The sequence below is a fragment of the Ammospiza caudacuta genome, chromosome 10 (assembly GCF_027887145.1).
Source record: "Ammospiza caudacuta isolate bAmmCau1 chromosome 10, bAmmCau1.pri, whole genome shotgun sequence".
NCBI classification, from domain to species: Eukaryota; Metazoa; Chordata; class Aves; order Passeriformes; family Passerellidae; genus Ammospiza; species Ammospiza caudacuta.
The window spans coordinates 6,191,538-6,212,156 of record NC_080602.1 but is presented as its reverse complement, the minus strand read 5'-3'; the positions used below and the strand labels follow the sequence as shown (position 1 = coordinate 6,212,156).

At 53.1% G+C, this 20,619-nt stretch overlaps 1 protein-coding gene across 1 annotated transcript in view; it reads left to right on the top strand.

Moving 5' to 3' along the window:
• The first annotated feature begins 2,138 nt into the window (after positions 1-2,138).
• The window catches only part of LOC131561679 (hydrocephalus-inducing protein homolog), a 30,626-nt gene continuing 12,145 nt past the window's right edge, over positions 2,139-20,619 (top strand). Inside the window, exons 1-10 of the mRNA XM_058811058.1 lie at positions 2,139-2,168; positions 3,974-4,108; positions 5,348-5,547; positions 8,196-8,320; positions 9,594-9,798; positions 10,980-11,169; positions 12,261-12,360; positions 14,861-15,029; positions 16,920-16,987; positions 19,161-19,393. Coding sequence (XP_058667041.1) covers positions 2,139-2,168; positions 3,974-4,108; positions 5,348-5,547; positions 8,196-8,320; positions 9,594-9,798; positions 10,980-11,169; positions 12,261-12,360; positions 14,861-15,029; positions 16,920-16,987; positions 19,161-19,393 — 1,455 coding nt within the window. The remainder of the gene's footprint in view (positions 2,169-3,973; positions 4,109-5,347; positions 5,548-8,195; positions 8,321-9,593; positions 9,799-10,979; positions 11,170-12,260; positions 12,361-14,860; positions 15,030-16,919; positions 16,988-19,160; positions 19,394-20,619) is intronic.

Genomic DNA, 20,619 nt, shown 5'->3' with positions numbered 1-20,619 from the left:
GGAGTGAGACTCGCCCAAAGGTAGCCTTTTCCTGCTCTTTTCCTTTCTGTTTCACATGAAGTTTGAAGAGGGTGTGTGCTTGTGACAGGCTTGCCTCCAGCAAAATACCTCAGTGTCCAGGTCCTGCTGTCATTGCAAGGTGCTGGGAGTGGTGGACTGGGAGTCCTGATCTGCACTAAGCCAACACAAATACCCTCTGCTGAAGCTGCTGGGGTGTGCTGGAGTGCAGCTGCCATTGCTAAAACAATGGGAGGAAGGCTGGGGACACAGAGGCCCAAAATTGCCCTTTGCCATTCTCCTGCTGAAGGAGCCACCTCTTGCTTTGGTGTGGTCACCATCAAATGCTCGGGGTCACAGGATTCCCTGCAGAGTGGCAGCGTTGGCCTTTGAAGGCCAAGGATCTGCAGGAATTACTTCAGATGGAACAAAACAAATTGCATTACTGCTTTGGGCTGGAACAATGTGTTGGAGCCTGACGGGGTGTTAGATTTTGCAGGCTGCCAGATGTACAGGGGACTGGCCCTAGGCAGAGGGGAATGGATGTGCTTTGTCTGGATCAGTGCCTACTCAGAGGTGTGTTTAAAGCTGCTTTTCTGGCAGGACTAGCTCGGTATAAAGCACAGTCCAAACGGGTAGGTGACTGAGGTGGGCTGTTGAGCAGGAAATTGGCAGCAAGAGACACGGAACACAATCCAGGTTAAGGATTGTCCTGGAGAGGGGCCTTGGGAACACCTCAGGAAAGGGCACAGCTAAGGGACAGTGTGCTGCAGCCACTCCCTTGAGCGGAATGCATCTGCTGTGAAGTCACAGAGGAGACCTGCTTGTGTCTCTGCGGTGACAGCAGTGTGGCTGGAGAAGGCAGACAAAGCAGGGCAGAGTTTTCTCCAAGCAATGTCTCTGCTCCAGAAGCATTTGCTGTTGTTGTGTCATTCCAGACGTGCCTCTACAATGGCATGAAATAAGGTTGCAGTAATGACAGGAAAGCACCCATTTAAAGGCCATTGAAAAAGGAGATAACAACTCTACTTTTACCCAAGTTGCTGAGAAAATAACTGAAACTTATCCTCATTCAGCATCCACCTTACTTGTCTTTTTATTTTCAGCTCATTTGTCTTTTTATTTTTGCCTTTTCCTCTCTTTGGAACACACTAACTTTTAAATACAATGAAAAGGAACAAAATGATCAAAGCAAAAGAAAAGTGTTTCTTAGTAAGGATTCAGCTGAGCTGGGGATGTCTCCCTCCCTGAGAGCCAAGGGCACACACACACCCTCTGAGAAAATGGCAATCTTTGTATCCCCTTTGTACCCGGCTGGGGCGGTCCCTGTGCCCTTTGCCATTGGATGGGTACTCAGGAGCTTCCATTCTCTACTGAGCACCAACTTTTCTGTCCGCTCCCTGCTCGTCCTCCTTCCTTTTGGTCAGGTCTTCAACCCTGTCCCTCTATTTGTGACACTCAACAAACCAACCTGAACAAATGCAAACCACAAATAACACACAGAGCCAACAAATTCCATTCTTTTGCTTAATAACCTTTTGGCTTCAGCCAAATGTCACCTCATCTCTCACACCTGCTCTGGTCCTGTGCTCTTCTTACTGAAGTCTAAGTTCTAGAGCAAAAAAGATATTTGCAGTTGTGTGGGCCTCGGTTTCCCTGTCTCAGAGTAAAAGACATCCCAAATCCTTTCCCATGGAGTCTCCTGTAAATTCATGGGTTTTACTTACTCCATGAGTGCTCAGTCAGTGCCCCAGAGCTCTGTGACCGCATGGGCACAGGGCTGTGTTTTAGGAACGTGCTGCCTGGCATTCTGGAGAAAGAAACCTGGAGGAATCCATGCCGAAAGAGCAGCTTGGCTTGAGCCTGCTCTGTGTGGCCCAGCAGCTGTGGATGAGCTCAGAGCAGAGGTGGGTGAGCCACTGTTTGCCCAGTGTGGGCTGGGCAGACGTGCTCCCTCAGAGTCTGTACTTCACTGGGGATCAGTGGAAGATTCTCCTGCATGAACCTTCCTCACAGCAGCTGAAGCTCTCCCTGCTCTCTCTCCCCTCCAGCTGCCGTCAGCTGCCCCGAAACAGAGTTGGTTTGGGGTTTCCCCACCAGAGCTGGTATTTCAGAACTTCGTCGCTCGGCAGGTGTCGGAAATGGTGCTGTCTCTCATGAATAAGGACAAGGTAAGTGCTGGCACGCAGAGCTTTAACGCTGTGCTGGAAGAGGAGAGTGCTCTCATTCCCTCAGTGTACAGCAAAGCAAGTTATCTGCTGCAGCACATGCAGAAGAAAATGTCTCAGCACCTTCTTCTGCAAGATGGTGGAAATCTTCCTGTGCTGGGAATTGTCCCCAGATTTTGGCCAGGCGTTGATGGTGTCTATCCCAAAGGAGTTTCCTTCTCTTGAAAGCTCTGGATTGACTGGAATGTTGAGGGCTGTACAGTTCTTACCTGCTCTCATGCTTTGCCTTGGGTCTATAGCACACCCTGTGTGTCCTTGGTTAATCTTGGCTCCTGGTAGGAATCTCTGCCTCTCTCAGCCAGTTTGGCTCCCTTTGTGCAGCTCACAGGCAAAGCTCAGGGGCTGAGCCTTCTGCACTTTATGCTGGAATCACTTCTCATTAATGGCATTGGCCCTGCAGGAACCGTGTTCTGCAAGAGCCCTGCAATCAGAGTGATGGAGCAGAAGCAGTGAGAGGCCTTCAGGTTCCACTTGAGGCTCCTGCTCAGCTTCATCCAGCTCTGCTCAACTTTTCCAGAAGCAACACGGTGCTCTGCTTTCCCTTTGCAGAAGCACAGCACATCCAAAGCCATGTGCTCCTGGAGGTTTCCACCTTCACCTGAAGAAATTGGCATTGTTTTGCAGTTTCCCAAGAGAGCTGAGAGGGAAAAAGTTGAAAAATGTCAATTGTGTTCCACTGTATTGAGGAAAACTTGAGACCATTTGAATTTCAGTCAGGGAAACATTTTCTCAAGTGAGGCTTGTGCCAAGAGTGGGCTGGTGGGAGGAGACAGGAGGGAGTCCAAATCACCTGGTTTAGATTTTTGGAGAGCATTTTGGTGCTCAGGGGTTGATGAGATCAGTGTGCTAGAAAATGCATGTGTGCTGTGTCTGTGTACCCCAGAGGGCCGAACCTGGCCTGCTGGCTGCAGGCAGGAATGCCCAGCAGCCCAGCTTGCCTGCACAGGCAGCAGGAAGCCCTGGAGAGCCAAGATTGGCTTTTCATACTGGAACCACACTGTCAGTCAGTGCTGGCCCTGTTTCTCCAGGCAGAAAATGCCTCTGAAGCCCCATGGTCAATAGACACCGCCTGTCTGTGTTTCTGTCACTTTTGGCAAGCTGGTTGCTCTCATGGTTTTATGATTCTTGCTTGCTGCTTTGCTGCCCATTTAAATTCTCTTTGCCATCTCCTTGTTTTAGGGATTGTCTTGCTGTGTTCATTCCTTCTTTTGCTTTTCAGGTTTGCTTTTATTCCCAGTAAGACCACAGTGTTTGGTCTCCTGTCTTGCTGCTCTGCCTGCCTGACTGTATCCCCAGAAGTTCCCTACCCAAACCTGATCTGCTGGAAGGGAATTTCTTCCTTCCCCCACAGAAATGGGCTGGTTTGCTTTTAGGTAGCACATTCCCCCTCTGGAACATGACCACTTCATGGCTGTGTGCAGGCAGAAGCCAGCAGGTTTTTTGGCCTTGTTGAACATGCAGGTGACTTGGTTCAGGTGCTGTGTCTCCATCCTGCTGGTGCTGACCTGCTCGGCCCTTCCTTCCCAGCAGGCGCTGCCCTACTGCCCCTGGCCAAAATGCTGGAGCCAGAGAGAAGGGATTCAAGTTCAGCCTTGTGAATGATGTGCCTGTGCCTGCTCAGCTGGAAGTGCTTTGGAAAAGGGGCAGGGGAGGGATGTTAGCAGGGCATGGACAGGTCTCCTCTCGTCCACAAGTTTCCACTATGTTTCCACAAGTGGCAAAATCATAATTTCATGTCTTTGCTGCAGTTTCTTCACGTGGTGAAGGTCTCCATGGAGAGCTCACCTTACTTCCAGCTGGTGAGCTCCAGCGATGCGTACCGTGCCGTGCCGCCGGGCGCCTCTGCCCCTGTGCGCATCCGCTTCACCCCCAGCAAGAACAAGGTGAGGCTGGAGGAGCCAAAGCACACAATGATCTCCACAGCCATTGTTTTCCCTGCACTCTGGCTCCAGCCCATTGCATGCTGTGAGCTGGGCTCCAGGCGTGGGCAGGCAGCCTGCAGCCAGTCACACCTTGGCACTGCTGGCAGGCACTGCAGCCAGGCCTGACAGGCTCTGCTTGCCCTCCCTGCACACTGCTGAGCATTGCCAAGGGAAGATGCACGGGAAACAGGATGAAAATGACAGAGGGCTGTTGATAGATGTTGGGCCATCTCTAGGTCCAGTGGAAGGGGTTTCATTCTGATGGAAAACACCAGAGGAACAAAGAGGTCAGAGAGCTTTCCTCCTTCCTGGACTGCCAACAGCTTCCCTGCCTGCCCCTGGGCTGGAGCACAGCCGGTGCTTTTTCACCCCCTCTGTTGTGCAGCCTGTCAGCTGTGCTGTCCCAGAGCACAAGTGAGCATGGCACAGCTGCAGGGCCAGGGCAGAGGATGTGCTGTGCCCGTGAGCCCGGCCTGGCACAGGCACACTGGGCCCTGGGTGCCCTTGGTCAGCAGGAGGTTGCTGAGCTGCAGGGCACTTGGACACCTGCCTGAAGGAGCTGGTGTAGGGCAGGTACAAGCTGCAGGCAGAGCTGTGAGCCCAGCGCCCGTGGCAGTGACACTGCTGGGGCTCTGTCTTCATGCCTGTCCCTGTGCTTGCTCTGTCAGCTGGCACCCATTCCGTGCCAAAGGTGCTTTTGCGGGGAGCTTTGAACAGCAGTGCTGAGGCCCTGGCAAGTCTGATCTCAGTGCTGGGTGCAGGCCAGAGGTGCAGGATGTCTTTGGGTGCAGCTGTTTTCTCCTCTTCCTTTTGCTGCTCAGAGTCAGTTGAACACTTTGTCCTATTCTCAGACAGTGGGAATATAGAACTGTAAAGAGCAATGTCCTGTGTTCCCCAGCTCCATGTTGCTTAGAAAGGGGCTTAGGAATTCTTTAACATCATTAAAGTTTAGAGTAAAAATGATGGTGGCCTAGGGCTGTTATCTGTATGACCCAAGTGACACAAGAGCTGAATGCCACTGAGACGGATTTTGCAAAGTGCGCAGGTGCCTTTAAAATGTGATATAGTAGTAGAACTTAGTGTTGATTTGAGGGTGCAATAGGTAAATGGATGCCCTTGAAGGGGTATAGGAAATGGTTTTTCTTCTGCCATGGGGATGGCACTAAATGTCCTGTGCTGAGCCAGTTTCTTTTCCTGCAGGATTATTGCCACGAGCTGGTGTGCCTCACTGCAAGGGAAAGGATCGTTGTGCCAATTCGGGCCATTGGTGCCCGAGCTGTGCTGGACTTCCCTGCCCAGCTGGACTTCTCCAAGTGTCCAGTCAAGGTCAGCACCCAGCAGACTCTGCTGGTGCGCAATGTCGGTGCCCGGGCAGCTTGGTACCAGCTGAGCACGCAGAGGTGAGGCAGCTCATCTGTCCCTGTGCAAACACCTTTGGGTGAGAGCGGAGTTGGGAAAGAGCTACAGAAGGAACCAAGCATCGGATCTGCTGCCCTGCAGCCTGGCTGGAAGTGAGCAGGATGGAAGGCATCTGCTCTTGCTTCCAGTGGCCTTGGAGCTTTCTGTGTCCCAGATTTCCTGGAGGCTGCTGGAACATGTTGGGAGCTGGCTTGCACCCTGCTGAGCACAAGCAGCTTCAGAAATGCTTCCTCAGCACTGTCAGCCAAAGAGAGCCATTCTCTGGGAGGCCACAGGCACGTGGCTTTGCAGTGGTCCTGGAGGGGACCTCTGGAAATCATCTGAGCAAAGACACTGCTCAAAGCAAGAGCAGTGTCTGGGGGTTGCAAGGTGCCATTGGGAGACATGGACCTGTAAGGCATCTTGTAAGATGCCTTACAAGAAAACAAACATGTCAATGGACCTAGTATAAAAGCAGAAGAAAACAACCTTTTAAAACCCCCTCCATACCTTATCTTTTCTGCCTGTCAGGTGCAGTAGTGATTCATTGAGAGGATGGATCTAACAGGATGAGAAGTGTCTTAAGGAGCAGCTGACAATTAACAGAGAAAAGCCCAAAATTTAGCTTTCCAGGCCCATCTCTTGACAGCGATTTTAATTTGGTTCTTACAGTGTCAGGGATGTCTCCTTCACAGCTCTTCTAGCTGTGGGCTCAGGGAACAGTTTAGTGGTGTTGGCCAAAATTCAGAGGAGTTAAGTTTAGCTGTGGAGCTTGTGTCTTTGGGTCTTGGGGAGCCAGGTGTGTGTGAGAGATGACTGCTAGAGCAGGGACAGAGGAGTCTGGTGGGTAGAGCCCAGGGATGGAGGCGATGCGGGGGCTGATTTGCACTCAGTTTTTCAGTCCTGACAGCTGAGTCCTGAACTTGGCTGGATCCTCTTCTCCTGATAATTTGAAAAGAAGAAGACACCTTCTTTCTCAGGCAAGCCCTGAAGTCATCCCTGAAATGTTATTCCCATCCTGCCACCTGAAGGCAGGAGCATGTAAGATGGGGCAGGAGTGGGAAGGGAATGGAATGGAAGGCAGTGCTGAAGCCTGGCCAGGGATTCCCCTAACTGGCAGCTTCTCTATTGCGGTGAAATTTCTGGCCAAAGACTAAGAACAGAATGCTGTGCCTTGCCCCCAGCAGGCCCTGATCCCCCCAGCCCCAGCAGAGCTGCAGCAGTGCTGGCATCAGCCCCGGGGCAGATGCAGGAGCACGAGCACTGATCTGGCTCTGGGGCTGCTGGGGCCTTGTCTTTCCTCCCCTCCCTCCAAAGTCTCACGTCCAGCACATGAACATTGCTGGCCCAAGGCTTCTCCATCAGCCAGCAGTGATGTTCTCACCAGTGGCAATGGGAACAGGTCAGCCCATAACTACAGCAAGAGGTCCTGAATGAGCAGAACCTGAAGCGAGTTCTTCAGCTGTTACTACTGACATGAACAAAGTTCAGCTTGACAGATGTTCTCTTTGTTTTTGTGTGTGATGCATTCATCAGCAAAGTCCCCAGAACACATTTGAAGTGACAGATTGACCAGCAACAAAGCACCAAGGCCAGGAACTTCGGTTTCCTCAGTGGGGCTGTAGAAGGGCACAAAGCCCAGCAGCTGCTGGGCAGAAGCACATTTCCCCTGAGCTGTCCCTGAGCATCAAAGCACAGAGTCTTGTGTTTGTCAGGCAAGAGCTGTTTACCTGGTGACTAAATCCTGATTGCTCCTGTTAAATCCAAAGTGCACCAACTCATCTGCATCATTATTTCCAACACATTGCACAGAGTTTCTCTGCTGGGCCAAGCAAACAGTTACCAGCCTGCATGACAGCCCAGAGTCCCAGACTGCATTGCTGGCAAACACACAGAAACCTCCGGTTCTGCTTCCTTGATGTGCTCCTGCTCATGGCGCTTCATTTAGCTGGGATTGGACCCTTCAGACTGTAAATGGCATCGTCCTTTTGGGTTTCCATGTCACTGTATTGCTCTAGTCTGCATTTGCACTCTTTCAGAGTTTTGATTACTCCTCTTCTTAGAGCAGCTTTCATTGAAATGCCTTGAAAAGTTGCCCTTTTTAAGCTAAATCACGATGATTTCAAGGTAAAATAAACCAAAGAAGCACACTGCAAATTCAACAGCAACTATTCCTTGGTCTTCAGGGAAAAGTTCCTTCTCCCTGTCTGATTCCTAGGCTGTAATCTCCCAGGACAGGGAGTGCCCTACCATTTGCATCTCTTGAGATGGGATTTGTAGGCAGCAGGAAAAGAGAAATTCCTGAGGCAGTCAGTGTCAAGTTGTGCATGCAAATAGCTCTGAACCCTCTCTGTGCTTTTCACAAACCATTCTCTGATGGGATTGCTGGCAGTGGGAGCCTTGAGGCTCATTGCAGAGAGCTGGATGCAGAGTATGGGGAGCTGAGGCCCTTTTACCCCCAGGGTCTTGTGAGGGCTGGATCTTGTCAGCAGTGGCTCAGTGGCTGTTTGTGATCCTGTCTGTTCTGTCTCTTGTGCTGCCTGTGCTTGGTTTGCTCCCTGCTTGGCCAAGGGAGCTGCAGGGAGCTGCAGTGCAGCAGGAATCTCATGGCCAGGCGTCCCCAGGCCTGACCCCTCTCTCTGTGTTGCAGTCCTTTCTCCGTGGTGCCGGCCACAGGAGCTCTGGGCGCTGGTGACACCGTGCAGGTGACAGTGGCATTTCACCCGCTGGCCAGCGGTGCCCATTGCGGCTCCCTGGCCGTGTGCTGCAGCTCAGGTGAGTGCTGGGCCCTGCAGGGCACAGGACAGTTCTGCACATGGCTCCCTGCTGTCCCATCCCCTGCATTGCCTCCAGAGGTGCCTCCCCTGTTCAGCCTTACCCCAAAGCAAACTGAGAACTCCTTGGTGTTTAGGGGCTTGAGAAAGGCAAAGATTTTTGACTGCTGTTTTGCTGGGACTTGCTGAGTGGAGGAAGGAGGAACTCTGATTCTCCACTACCATGTGGCTATGCCTGGGTGAAGTTTTATTTGATTCCTGGGCAGTGCTGTAGGTGAGGTCTCCATCAGACTCTCTCCAATGCAATGGAATTCTTGCACACCTCTGTCCCATATGCTGCTTCTCCACTGGCTTGTCACAGGCCCTTTTTCTGTGTGGCCCTTACACATAGATGTAGTTTCTGTCTAACAACATTTTCAGGCCTTTAAGTTCCTTTTTTGTGACAAATCAAAACAATTTTTTCCCTGTCCCCATTTCCCAGGCTGTTGAAGCTGTTGCAAACCTCTCACATCTATCTCCCATTTGATTTCTAGACTGAGGGATCCCATTCAGTCTTAATGTAGAAACTGCTCTGTACTCACTGATCTTTCCTTTGTCCCTTTCTTCTTTGATTTGCAATGCTCCAGCTTGGTTTTTCAGATCAGAACAGTATAAAATATTTAAAGACTGATGTGGCTGTGGGTTTGGACAGGGAGATGATTTTCACGGTGCTCATTCTGTAGTGGTTTGTCACATTGCAGAGCCAGGCTGGTTGTGTTTCCTCACCTGTGTCCCCTCCTGCTGTGGGCTGTCACTTCACTTGTTCCTCTGGGCCTCCTTTTGCTGCCCACCTGCCCCCAGGCATATTTGCTGGTCAGCAAGAAGGGATCCAAGGGATCAGGAGAGACAGGAGTCTCCTGGGATGCCCGGGGAGAGCCTGGGCAAGGCAGGACTGAGCAGGGCTCCTCAGCCCTGTCACCTGAAGGACTTGGATGCAGAAATCCTGGTGATCTGAGTGGGTCACCGGAGCACATGGACCAATCTCCCTGTCCATCCTGTCCCCTTGGGGCCAAATCTCTACAAACACCCTCAGAAATAAGGTGTTTTAGGAGGTGCCCAGGACATCCTCACGCTGTACACACAGAGCTGAAGGATGTGATCAATGGGGTGGTCCACAGAAGTGCTCCTTCAGCGCAAAACTGGGACACTTTCTTCTGTGCCCTGTGCTTTGCTCTGTCCCTTGTGCTTCCATCAGCCAGTGAGCTGAGCAAAGACTCCCCTTTGCTTTGTTCCAGGTGAAGAAAGAATCCACACAAAGCTCCAGGGAGAAGCTGTAGATGTCAACGTTGGGCTGAGCACAAATTCCGTGGAGCTTGACAAGACTTTCACCAGCATGTCAAGCCACAGAACCCTGTTCATTGAAAACAGGAGTAACATCACAGCCCACTTCCAGTGGAAGGCTTTTGCTACTGAGGAAGAAGAGAATGAAGCGAAGAGGAGGTTGGTTTGAAAGATGCATTTCAGTGAGATACAGGCCCAAGACTGAAACTAACGTGTGGCCTCAGGGGATGTTGGTGCTTTTGAATGGTTTAGGCCAAGTGAACCATGCCCGGCACTGGGGTGTGTGTCCCTGGGCTTCAGGAGCTCAGCACTCAGCATTCCAGGTCATTTATACTCCAACCAGGGATGGCATTTTGGGAAGGAAAGGTTGATTGGGATGACTGGATTTCCTCAGGTTCTAATTGGGCTCTTGTCTCTCTTCTCTTCTTTCGACATGACCTGGCAACATCCTTAAGCATTTCCTGAGTTGCCAGTCCCTCTTTCCAAAGGTGATACACCCTCTTTTTTCCCTTTAGTTCCTTCAAAATCTCCTTGCCCATGCGGGCTGGTAGTGTGTCCCTGTGCTGCTGTCAGAGAGGTTTTGTGCTCTCAGAGCAGAGAGGATTTTTTGTGAGAGAAGATAGTGCAGGATCCTTTCCCTCTCAGGACATTCTAGTGCCATGCACTGGGATGGGATCCAAAAAGCTCTGGCTCATGGAAAGGTCTCTCCAGGAGTTTGCTGTCTCCCTCCTGCACAACAAAGTTCCTTCCCCTCTCAGAGCCTCTGTTTTCATGCATATTGCATATAAAAACTTGAATGTCCCTGAAGGGATTCAGTGCCTGAATTCATCAATTTCCTGTGGAAGTGCTCTGGGATGCTCTTGTGAAAGGCAGAGTAGGGAACGGGGCAGGTCCAAACTGGAAGAAACAAAGAGTGATGCTGGTAACACGTAGCTGCAAGCCAGCTTTGTCTCCCCTTGCCAGGGAAATGCTGCAGTGGGTGCTCTGTGATCTTTCTGTGCCCCCCCGAGCAGCTCAGTGGGAAGAAAAGCCACTTGAAATGGCTGGTTGATTCTCCCTCAGCTGTGGCAGAGGCTTTGAGGCAGGAGGCTCTCTGGAGGGATGCTGGCTTTGCAAACCTCTGCTGAGCTTGCAAGGGTGGAGTGAAACTCCCTGCTGGGCCAGGGAACAGCAAGTTGTCCTCTGATCCCTGTGGGACCCTCGTGGCTTGGGCTCAGCCTTTGCTGGGGAGCTGCTGCTGCTGCTCCTCAAGTGCTTTGCTCTCTGGCGCTCACACTTCTCTCTGCAAATCTGTGGCTCATGAAACCATCTGCTGGCCTTGTCTCTCCCTGGGGCTGCAGGCAGTGCTTGCTGCGGCCGCCCAAAGAGGTGTCCCAGGAAAACTTCCCAGAGGAGAAAGAAACAGAGAAGGTGAAGAGCTTTTGTGGAGATCACAGTGCCCTCCTGAGCAGCATGGACAAGGAGAAGATGGTAAAGGTGCAAGAAGACCCCATGCTGTTCTCTGATGACATTTTTTTCCTTGAGCCAATGGTAAGTGATAGCTGAGAACATTCTCTTCCTCCTCCTCCTCCTCCTCCCACCCACCCTACTCCCTACACCCACCCCTTCCCCGGCTGCGGTCACTGGGCAGATCCTCAGCTGGCTCCATGTGCTGGCAGGGAGGACATGGAGTTTCTGGTGAGGCTGCAGGGCTCGCTGCTGAAAGCATTTGTGCCCTGCAGGCTCCAGGCAGGGCTGGGAGCCTGACAAAGCCCAGCTCTGCTGCCAGGCTCGAGCTCAGGGCACTGCCTGCGTGTCCTTGCAGTGTCCCAGGGAGCAGTTCTTGTAGGCAGGGGCTCCCCTGACACGTGGGGCTCAGCAGAGGCTGTTGGAGCACTGCCAGCTCACACACTGACCTGAAGCTTGCAATTGTTCCCTAGCAAAAGGAGGCCAAATTCAGCCCAAGGTTAATGACAGAAATGCCAATCCCCTCCTGTAACCATGCCTTGCACTATTTCTGAGTGTCCCTTCCAGCGTCATCTGTGAGCCTGGACACCAGGGTGGAAGGTTAAAATGGGCCTTTGGAGTTGTCCTGCACACAGGGACAGAAAACCTTTTCCTTTTCTGGTGGTGCAAGCAAACTGCCACATGTTCCCATCAACCAGAGCCTTGATTCTGAGTACTGGCATTGTGAGAGATGATGAATGCCTGGTGTGTGCACAGTGGAACACCCTTCTCATCTTGGAGTAAACCCTAGAATAATCCCAACCTCTGCTTTCTTTCAGTAGAGGTTAAACTAATATCTTTATTTCCAAGGAAGGGGATCATGTTCTCTTCTTGGTTACAGCTATGGCCCATCTAAGGCCAAGAGCCAGCAGGGCACAGTGGCAGTTGCATCCCACTGTAGCTGACAGCAGCATGATGTGCCCAAGAGCTTGTGTCAGAGCAGCAGGAATATTGTGGAGAGTGGGAGCTGATCAGCTGAGCATTGAGAGCTGTGTTGGGCTGGGTTTGGAGTGTTTCCTTGGCTCCTTGTGTTGTTCACTCATCACTGATGCTCTAAACAAAGGCTTACAGGAGGGTGGTGAAAACAAGAATGTGAAGTTTGCAGAGCAATCTTTTGCTGTCTCTTTCTGGTGTAGGAGGGAGAAATCAGGCCGAATTGTTCAGCTGAAATCAAGGTGACCTTCAAACCCCTGGAAGCACTGGAGTATGGAAGTGTGGCTTACTGCAGCATCTCAGGTGCAGCTCCTTTGCCCTGCCTCTCTCCCCCTCAGTGAAGCCATGGTGCCAGCCTGAGCCCACTGGGCTCCCATGGAAGTGCTGGGAAGGGTCCCTGGTCAGCAGGGCAGTGCTGGCACATCCCCCCTGGCCCTGCAGCTCCCAGGGAGTCTCCCGTGCCAGGCCAGGGCTCAGAATGCTGTGTGTGCCTGAGTGATCCCAGAACAGCCCAGGCAGTGCAGGGAGAGGTTTTCATGCCGTGGCTTTGCCAGCATTCCCTCAAAGGCCAGAGAGCTCCAGAGCAGAACAGCTTCAGTGAACAAGCACTCAGCCCCTGCAGGCCCCTGGCCTCCAGGATGGCTCCATTTGCCATGGATCCATCATCAGGGAGCAGGAGCTGAGTTAGAAACGGGCTCCCTGAGCCTGGACCACCTCCCAGTGCCCAGACAGCAGCAGAGCAGAGGGGGCTGAGCCCCCTGAGCCCGGGCTGTTGGTAGAGGGAGCAGCCTTGGCCAGCAGCTGCTTCTCTCCCTGTGTGGCAGTTGTCACCTTGCAGCTCTCAGTCTGTGGCAATAGAACACAGTGCTGAGTGTCACAAGGGGAGCACCTGGGCAACAAAGTCCTGTGCTCCTGGGCCAGGGAGTTTGGCAATTGCCAAACCCTGTTGGAGCTTTGTGCCTGCACTGAATGGATTTCAAAGCTCCTATAGGTGCAGGGGAAGGAAACCACAGAATCACAGTATGGTAAGGATGGAATGGACCTTAGAGATCATCTAGTCCCAAGGCCCCTACCATGGGCAGGAACACCTCCCCATAGAGCAGGGAGCTCCAAGCCCCATCCAGCCTGGCTTGGAACACTTGCAGGGCTGGAACCTCCACAACATCCCTGGGGAACCTGCTCCCGTGCCTCACCACCCTCACAGGGAAAATTTCTTCCCGAATATCTCACCTAAATCTCCTTTCTCTCCATTTCTACCCATACCTCCATGGCCTGTCACTACAGGAACCAGAGATGTTTTAAACTCAGCAAACTGGTGGCTCAAATTGGAAAGCAGCCCAGGGAATGGGTTAGAAATTGCAAGTCAGCCTCAGGGGATATGTCCTGAGGGAAGAGAAGGGTCCATATCTTCTCCTGCAGCATCGGGAGCTGGTTGCATCCAGCTCAGAGTTGGGGACTAGCACTGAGGCAGCCTGGAAAATCCAGTGTAGCAGAGGGAATGATTGTACTGCAATGGACATCTCTCCCCAGGCTGTGAGAGCAGGCTGCCCCTGCAGCTCAGAGGGGAAGGCCAAGGACCCTTGGTTGAACTCAGCTCTCCTACTCTGAACCTTGGGAACGTTTTCGTCAACACCCCCCATGTCTATGAGGTGAGCAGCAGGGCTTGGGATGGATCCTGATGGCTTCTGAGGCAGCAGCAAGCCTGGTGCAGCTGTGGAATTGCTGCCAACCTGGGCAGCTGTGAGCAGGGAATATTTGATGGACTGCTCAAATCTGGGGGGACACAAAGGTGTGTCAGTTGTTCCTGAAGCCCCAGTCCCTGCTTTTGGGCAGCCTTCCTTAGGGATCAGCTGGGAGGCTTCCTGCAAAACAACTCCTTGGCACATGAAACCAAGCCTGGGTCAAAAAGCTGCATGTTCAGAGGCTTTTGTGGCAGTGCCAGACACAAGGCACCTTTGGACTGGGCTCTGCAGAAGCAGCTGCACCAAAGTGGCTGCCTTTGAGCTTCAGCCCACTGCCAACAGCTGCCAGCCAAGTGTCTTCTGCTTATTGCTGCAATCACAGGAAATCCTTGGGAGTTCTCTCCCTTGCTGACCAGTCCCTCACAGCACTTCAACCTCGGTGCATCTCTGGCTCTAGAAAGAGAAAAGTGATCCTGGGAATAAAGCAAAGGGTTTTTCTACCTATTTGTCTCCCCCCCAGTAGAGTCAAGCTTGCAAAAACTTCATGAGGCACTGCATCATGGCAGACACTTTCAAAATCTTGGCTGTGGATGGGAAAGACACGCTGAGATTTGTTACAAACGATGGTGCTCTCTGTACATTTTGACGCTGATGCCTCATTCTCAATGTATTGTTTTCATGGTCTGGGAAAAGGTGAATGAGCAGATGGTGCTGTTGGAGCTGTGCTCACTGGGGCAGCAGCAGCTCTGGGGTGATTCCCTAGGCAGCTGCAATCAGCCCACGTTGCTCTCAGCGCCAGCTCTCAATGCGCTTGGTGCTGCTGAGCAGAGGGGCACTGCTCTGTGCCCATGGGATAAGCCCAGGGTGACTGCAGTTCTGTGGAGTTGCCACTGCTCTGCATGAAAACCCAAAGGCAGAAGTTGTCCTGTTGAATCTTTGGACTTCTGCCATTCAGCAGCACAAAGCATTTTCTGCCTTTTCTGGGTGTTCATTGCATCATTAGACAATAACTCACAAGAAGGGGAGATTCCACACGTATTTCCATTTTGCTCTCTTGCTGCTGCAGGTGAAACTGATGAACCCAGGAGCTATTGATGCTCCCTTCACCTGTCTCCCTTCAGCCACCAACCTGGGCTTGTGTTTCAAGTTTGCCCCCGAGGAGGGCATCATTGCAGCAGGTGGGAGCCAGGCTGTGCAGATCTCCTTCAGTGCCACCGTGCTGGGGAGCTTTGAGGAGGAGTTCCAGTTCAGTGTGGCTGGATCTCCTACGCCTGCCATCCTGACCATCAAGTAAGGACCCTGGGAGCTGGGTGGGCACATCTGTAGCTGTCTCTGGGACATCCCCCACCTGCCTCCTTTTGGGGTGGAGCAGAGGAGAAAGGTGTTTCCTGAGGTCTGAATCTCTGCTCTGCCGCTGGCATTGCTTTGGTGTCAGGCTGCCTCCTGCCCTGTGTGGTGGCTGGGAGCTGGAATGACTCGTCCCTGCAGGGATCTCCCTGTGCCTTGGGCCATGGCAGGCAGTGGGATGGATCAGCTTTGGGCAGCAGCTGCTCTGGGATGTCCCACCTGAACACCCAGCAAGGCCCCCAGGGCTTTGCAGATAGGCCAGCCTGGCTGATTCTGCAGCAGCAGCAGCAGTGTTTGTAAAACCTTGTGTGAATAATCCATGCCAGATGGGCAGCAGCAGCCTCAGCTCACCTCTCATGGCCATGCTGTGGGGCACAAGCTGTGCCCCCAGCTCCTGTGCCCAGAGGGCTCTGGTGCCTCCTTTGCACAGCCAGCAAAGCGCTGATGTGGGAGTCAGGAACTGTGGGCTGGTGCCATGGCAAGAGACAATCCTGGCCCAGCCACAGGGAGAAGGGCGGATCATAGGGGAGGCAGAGCTCAGTGCTCAGCACCACAGCAGCGTGAGGCCTTGTCCCTGCCAGCCTGAGCCATGTGCTGCAGGATAATGGAGTGGAAGCAGGAGAGCTGATGCTGGCTGCTCTGCAGCTTTGGAGCTGGGCTGCTGCTCTTGGGCAGCACTGGCTCAAGGCAGTGAAGAAATGAAAGCAATCTGCACCTGATGGTACCAATGAGATAAGGGAGATGGGTAAAGAAGAACAAGGAAGTTATTCCTTAGCAAGAGAAAAGTGGTGAGCAGGTCTGCCCATAGTGCAGAAACAAATCTGCTGGCTTTGTTTTTGGAGAAAAAGTGCTGCTTTTTTCATTTGGAAATCAAGAGGGAACCTTTCACCATCAAATAATTGATTCTCCTCTGTCCCTCCCCCAAAATGGCCATGGGGTGTTTGTGCATAAGCAGCTTTCTCCTTGAGCAGGGGCAGGTGTCTCTTGTTGAGATGTGCAGAGCAGAGCCAGGGGCAGTCCTGTGAGTACAATAGAGGACACAGCTGACTGGTTCTTGATTTTGAACCAAAAGGCAGAGTGGGCACTGATTGGCATCAACCATGAAATCAACTGGTGAATGTTGTGCAGCTTCAAGTGCTGATTTCAGTGGATGTTGGTGGCTTTTGGAGTGTGTCTGCTGAGTTCAAGGGAAGGTGAGGTGCTGTGCTAGATTCAGGACAGCCAAGTTTGGTTGTTGAAGCTCTTGCTCTTGGCTGTGCCAGCTGGTGCACTGCTGACAAGCTGGTCCTTTCCTCTAGGATTCATCTGTGCCCTGGGTAGAACTGTTGCTGCTCTTTTCAGAGGATGTTTGGGAATGCCCTGGATTCATATCTCAGAAAGTGTCTGTAATGATTGTGTGGGTCAAACTCTCTTGAGAAAGCTCCTCCATGGGAACAGCAGTTGCAGCTCAGAAGGAGCAAAGCAGGGAAGCTGTGGTTGGAAGGGCTGCTTACAGAAGTTAGTGGGGACACCTTGATGTCCATGCCATTGCAGATGGGGAAACTGAGGCACGGAGCCATGTCTGGGTGTGTGTTCAGGGTCCTTCATGGGACCCCCAGCAACCCGGGGGCTTCTCCTGCCTGCCCTGTGCCCAGAGCCCATCAGGGGCTGTTGGCTGCTGCCCCTTGGCTGGAGCTGCCTCCTGTGCCCAGGGCCCTGTGCTGAGCACATGGGGCTGTGTTGGTTGGAAACCCCGGGTGCCCTGAGCCCGGGTTTTGTGCCCCCGAGCCACGACAGCCGGAGCTTTGCAATGCCTTTAACCGAGCCATTGCCTGCTCTGTCCTCGGCCTGCAGGGGCAGCGTCACTGCACCGAGTTTACACTTCGACCTCGCTGAGCTCGACTTCGGGGACATCTCCTTTGGTGAGTGTTCCCTGGGCTGGGACACAGCCTCAGGGATGTGTGCCTTCCAACAGAAAAGCATCCCTCACTCCTGCTCTGCCCCAGCAGCCTCTTCAGGCTGTGAACTGCAGAGCTGCTGCTGCTGCTGCTGCCTCAGGGGTCATTTTGCCATTGTGAGATCCAGTGGAAGCAAGGAATAGAAAGGCAGAATTTTCTGGTGTCTCTGTGCTGCTTTAAAAGACAGATGTCTGCCAAGGAAGGTGGGAATCTTGCTGCAATGGAAAGATGAGCCCCTCCCTCCAAATGATTATCCCTTCGAAATGACAGGGCTCCCAGGCAAAAGTGTGGGAAAAGGAATAACAGTTCTTTGCTAGACTGTCTCAGGAGAGCACAGACAAGAAGGCAAGGACAGACATTTCCCAGATGCCAAGTCCTGTTTTTCCCCTTTGGTGGAGTTCTGGTGACAGCAGGAGGAGCTGTGGGCTCTGGCAGGCCAGGGATCCCCCCCAGCCGGTGCGGGAAGGGAAGGGAAGGGAAGGAGGAAATGCTCCTTTTGCAGAGCCCCAGAGGGCAGGGGGATGCGGGCAGTGCCCAGCAGCAGCAGCAGCAGCAGCGGGGCAGGCAGGCAGGGTCGGTGCCAGCGCTGAGCTGCAGCCAGGGCAGCCCCGGGCCAAGCACAAACCTCCCGCAGCAGCAGCGGCCGAGCTGCGACCCCCGAGCGGGAGGAAGGGAAGCTCCGCTCCCTGCCCAGCCTCAGCTCCCACTGCACAGCCGCCCACGGCATCACGCCACAACTCCCAAGAACCCCCAAGGGAAAAGCCCAGCCCCAGGGCCAAAACCGCCCCAAACCCCCCAGAACCCCTGTCCCCCTTCCCAGACCCAGGGCAACGTTCACTGCCAAGCCTAAAGCCAGAACAATGAAGTTCATGAACTTCTGAAGGAAACTCATTGCCTTTCTTGAGCTGCTTCTTCCCCAGCCTGCATCACCACGGAGGCACGTGTCAAGTTGACTTTGGAAGGAATGAAAGAAGAAAGGCAACAGATGGAAATATGGTTCTGAAGCAGGAGATTGATCCTGCTGAATCCATTTTCATTCCTAAGGGCTCTTCGGCTGAAGGCAGCTGTTGTATTTTTGCTTCTTTGTAACTCTTGACTGTTGTCTGCATGTGCTGGCCTCAGTCTCCTTGGAGGTTTTGACATCTGGGTTTGTCCTTTTTGTGCCTCTCTTGCCTCCCTGCTGGAGTCCCTGCTGGAGCTGGCAGTGGTCACTTGGATGGGCACAGAGAAGCTCTGGGCTGCAGCTGCAGTTGTTTTTCCTCCCCATCTGTGTCCCATTGACTCTTGGTGAGCAGGCCTGGGGAGAAGTCTCCTGCCCACAGAGCTGGCCAGCCCAGCCAGATGTGCAGTGCAGAGCAGGCTGTGGCTGCTCTGCGCGCTCTGCAGGACATCCCCACCATGAGTGGCTGTATCTCTGGCTTTGCAGGATGGAAAGCAAATCTCAGAGCCAAAGTGGGGTAAACCCTTGCAGGCAGCACTCTCAGTGAGCAGCACGGCTGTGATGTCCCTGTTTGTGGGCTGAGGTGGGACCTGGTTCCTGATTGCTAATCTCAAAGCAAGGCTCGGCTGTGCCCCCAGCTGAGCGGGCTCTGAGCTGTCACGTGCTCAGTCTGTTTGGCCCAAAGCAAGAGATGCCTTAAGGATCCTGCAGAGAGAAGCTGCATTAGGGTTCTTTGCCTCACGTTCTAGTTGCGGATTCCATCCTCACTTTCTTTTGCTGTAGCTTCTTCTTACTGACAACTCACTCTTTATATGTCTTGAAAAAGGTGGGAGTGTTGGCAGGCTGAGCAGGGAATTGGACAGCTTGAATTCTCAGAGTAAATGCTGGGTCTGGGTGCACACTCATCACTGAGAGAGAACTGGTGCTGGTTTGGGGCAGGTGAGGGAGCTTGGCCCCATCACAAAGAGAGAAGCTTGCAGTGTTCAGCAGGGCTAGGAGTGGACATTTTCAAGGCTGCAGTCTGGAATCTGTGTCAAAGGGAGCTAAGTGACGATTAATTCCTCACGCAGCTTCTGGGTGAGCTGTAGTTCAGATCATAGAGAGCTCCACTCCAATGCCACTTTGATCCTGCCAGGATCTTGCCCCCAGGATCATGGCCTGCTGGGTGCCTGAATGGATATTTGTGTCCTTGCCCAGGCTTTCCCTACACGCAGCGCTGCCGCCTCACCAACAGCTCCACGGTGCCCCTGACGTTCCAGCTCCGCATGTCGGACGATGGCACGCAGCCGGCTGTGGACAGCGTGGATCAGATCCGCAGGGACACCGACCCGGCCTGGAGCAAGGGAATCCATTTCCATGTGGAGCCCAGGGAGTTCACCATCAATCCCAGCGGAGGCACCATCCTCCCCCAGGGACACCGGGACATCGAGGTACGGCAAGAGCCCAGCCACAGCCGCTGCAGCACCAGGGCTGGAGCTGCACTGCAGGGTGGGAGGGCTTTAGCTCTGGTGCCAGCTTGGAGCATGCTGGCACTGAGAGATATGCACTGCTGGGATGCCTCTGCTGGCTGGCTTACTCGGGATGTTCCTCAAAGAGCACTGTTTGCTTTCCAAAATCATATGCCTGAGTTCACAGACCTTATGGTCAAGGCCTGAAGCCATTCTTGTGTTTTTGAGAGCGATTGATTTGATTGCAATGGGGCAGAGCAAGGATGAGGGCAGAAGGTGGCTGTTAGAGAGATGTCATTGTATCAAGCAGTGAGCTTTTCTTTGTGGTGTCATTTCCCCCCTCCTGGGCAGCAGAATGATTTGTGTTCACTGCAGGAAGCTCCAGTGGAGACAAAAAAATCTGCAGCCATGTGTAGCGGTTCAAATTTATTGTATTGATTCCTTGTTAAGTGGTTTGTTCTGTGGTACCCCGTGTTCTCCCTGAGTTGGTTTACCCCTGGGTTTTAGCCTCCCTCAAAGCTGTCCCTCATGCCATTCCCTGCCCCTTGTTCCAGCTCTTTCCCTGCCTGTCAAACCCAGCCCCTTTTGTTCCCCAACCTTCTTTGCCAATTTAACCTGGAGCCAATCCCTGTCTGCAATGCCCCTTTGGAATTCCCCTATTCCTGGAGGCCCCATTGGCCCATGTGAGCCATCCTCCCCACCCTCCTACCCAAAGTGGCCCCAGACACTTGATGTAATCCCCTCAGTGCTCCCCTGAGGATTCCCTTTTGGCTTGCTGTTTGTATTCACCCTCTGATTTGTATCTGTACAAAAGCCCTTGCACGGGAGTGTCCAGGGCTCTTTTGGCTTTGACCCTTTTGCTTGGAATAAACCCTTCCTTGTGGAACTTCAAGACAGAGATCCTCCTCCTTTCTCCTCTGCCTGGTCCCGTTGGTGGCTTGTCTCTTGCGGCGTAGAGCAAGAGGCTCTGAGGGTTCTGCCTGTGGTCAGTGCCCAGCCTGGGGCAGTTCTGAGGGTTCTGCCTGTGGTCAATGCCCAGCCTGGGGCAGTTCTGAGGGTTCTGCCTCTGGTCAGTGCTCACCCTGGGGCAGTTCTGAGGGTTCTGCCTCTGGTCATTGCCCAGCCCGGGGCAGTTCCCCACTCCTGGCGTGGGGCCGGAGTTCTCAGAGCCAGCCTGGGGTCAGGGTCCAAGGGCAGCCATGAACTGC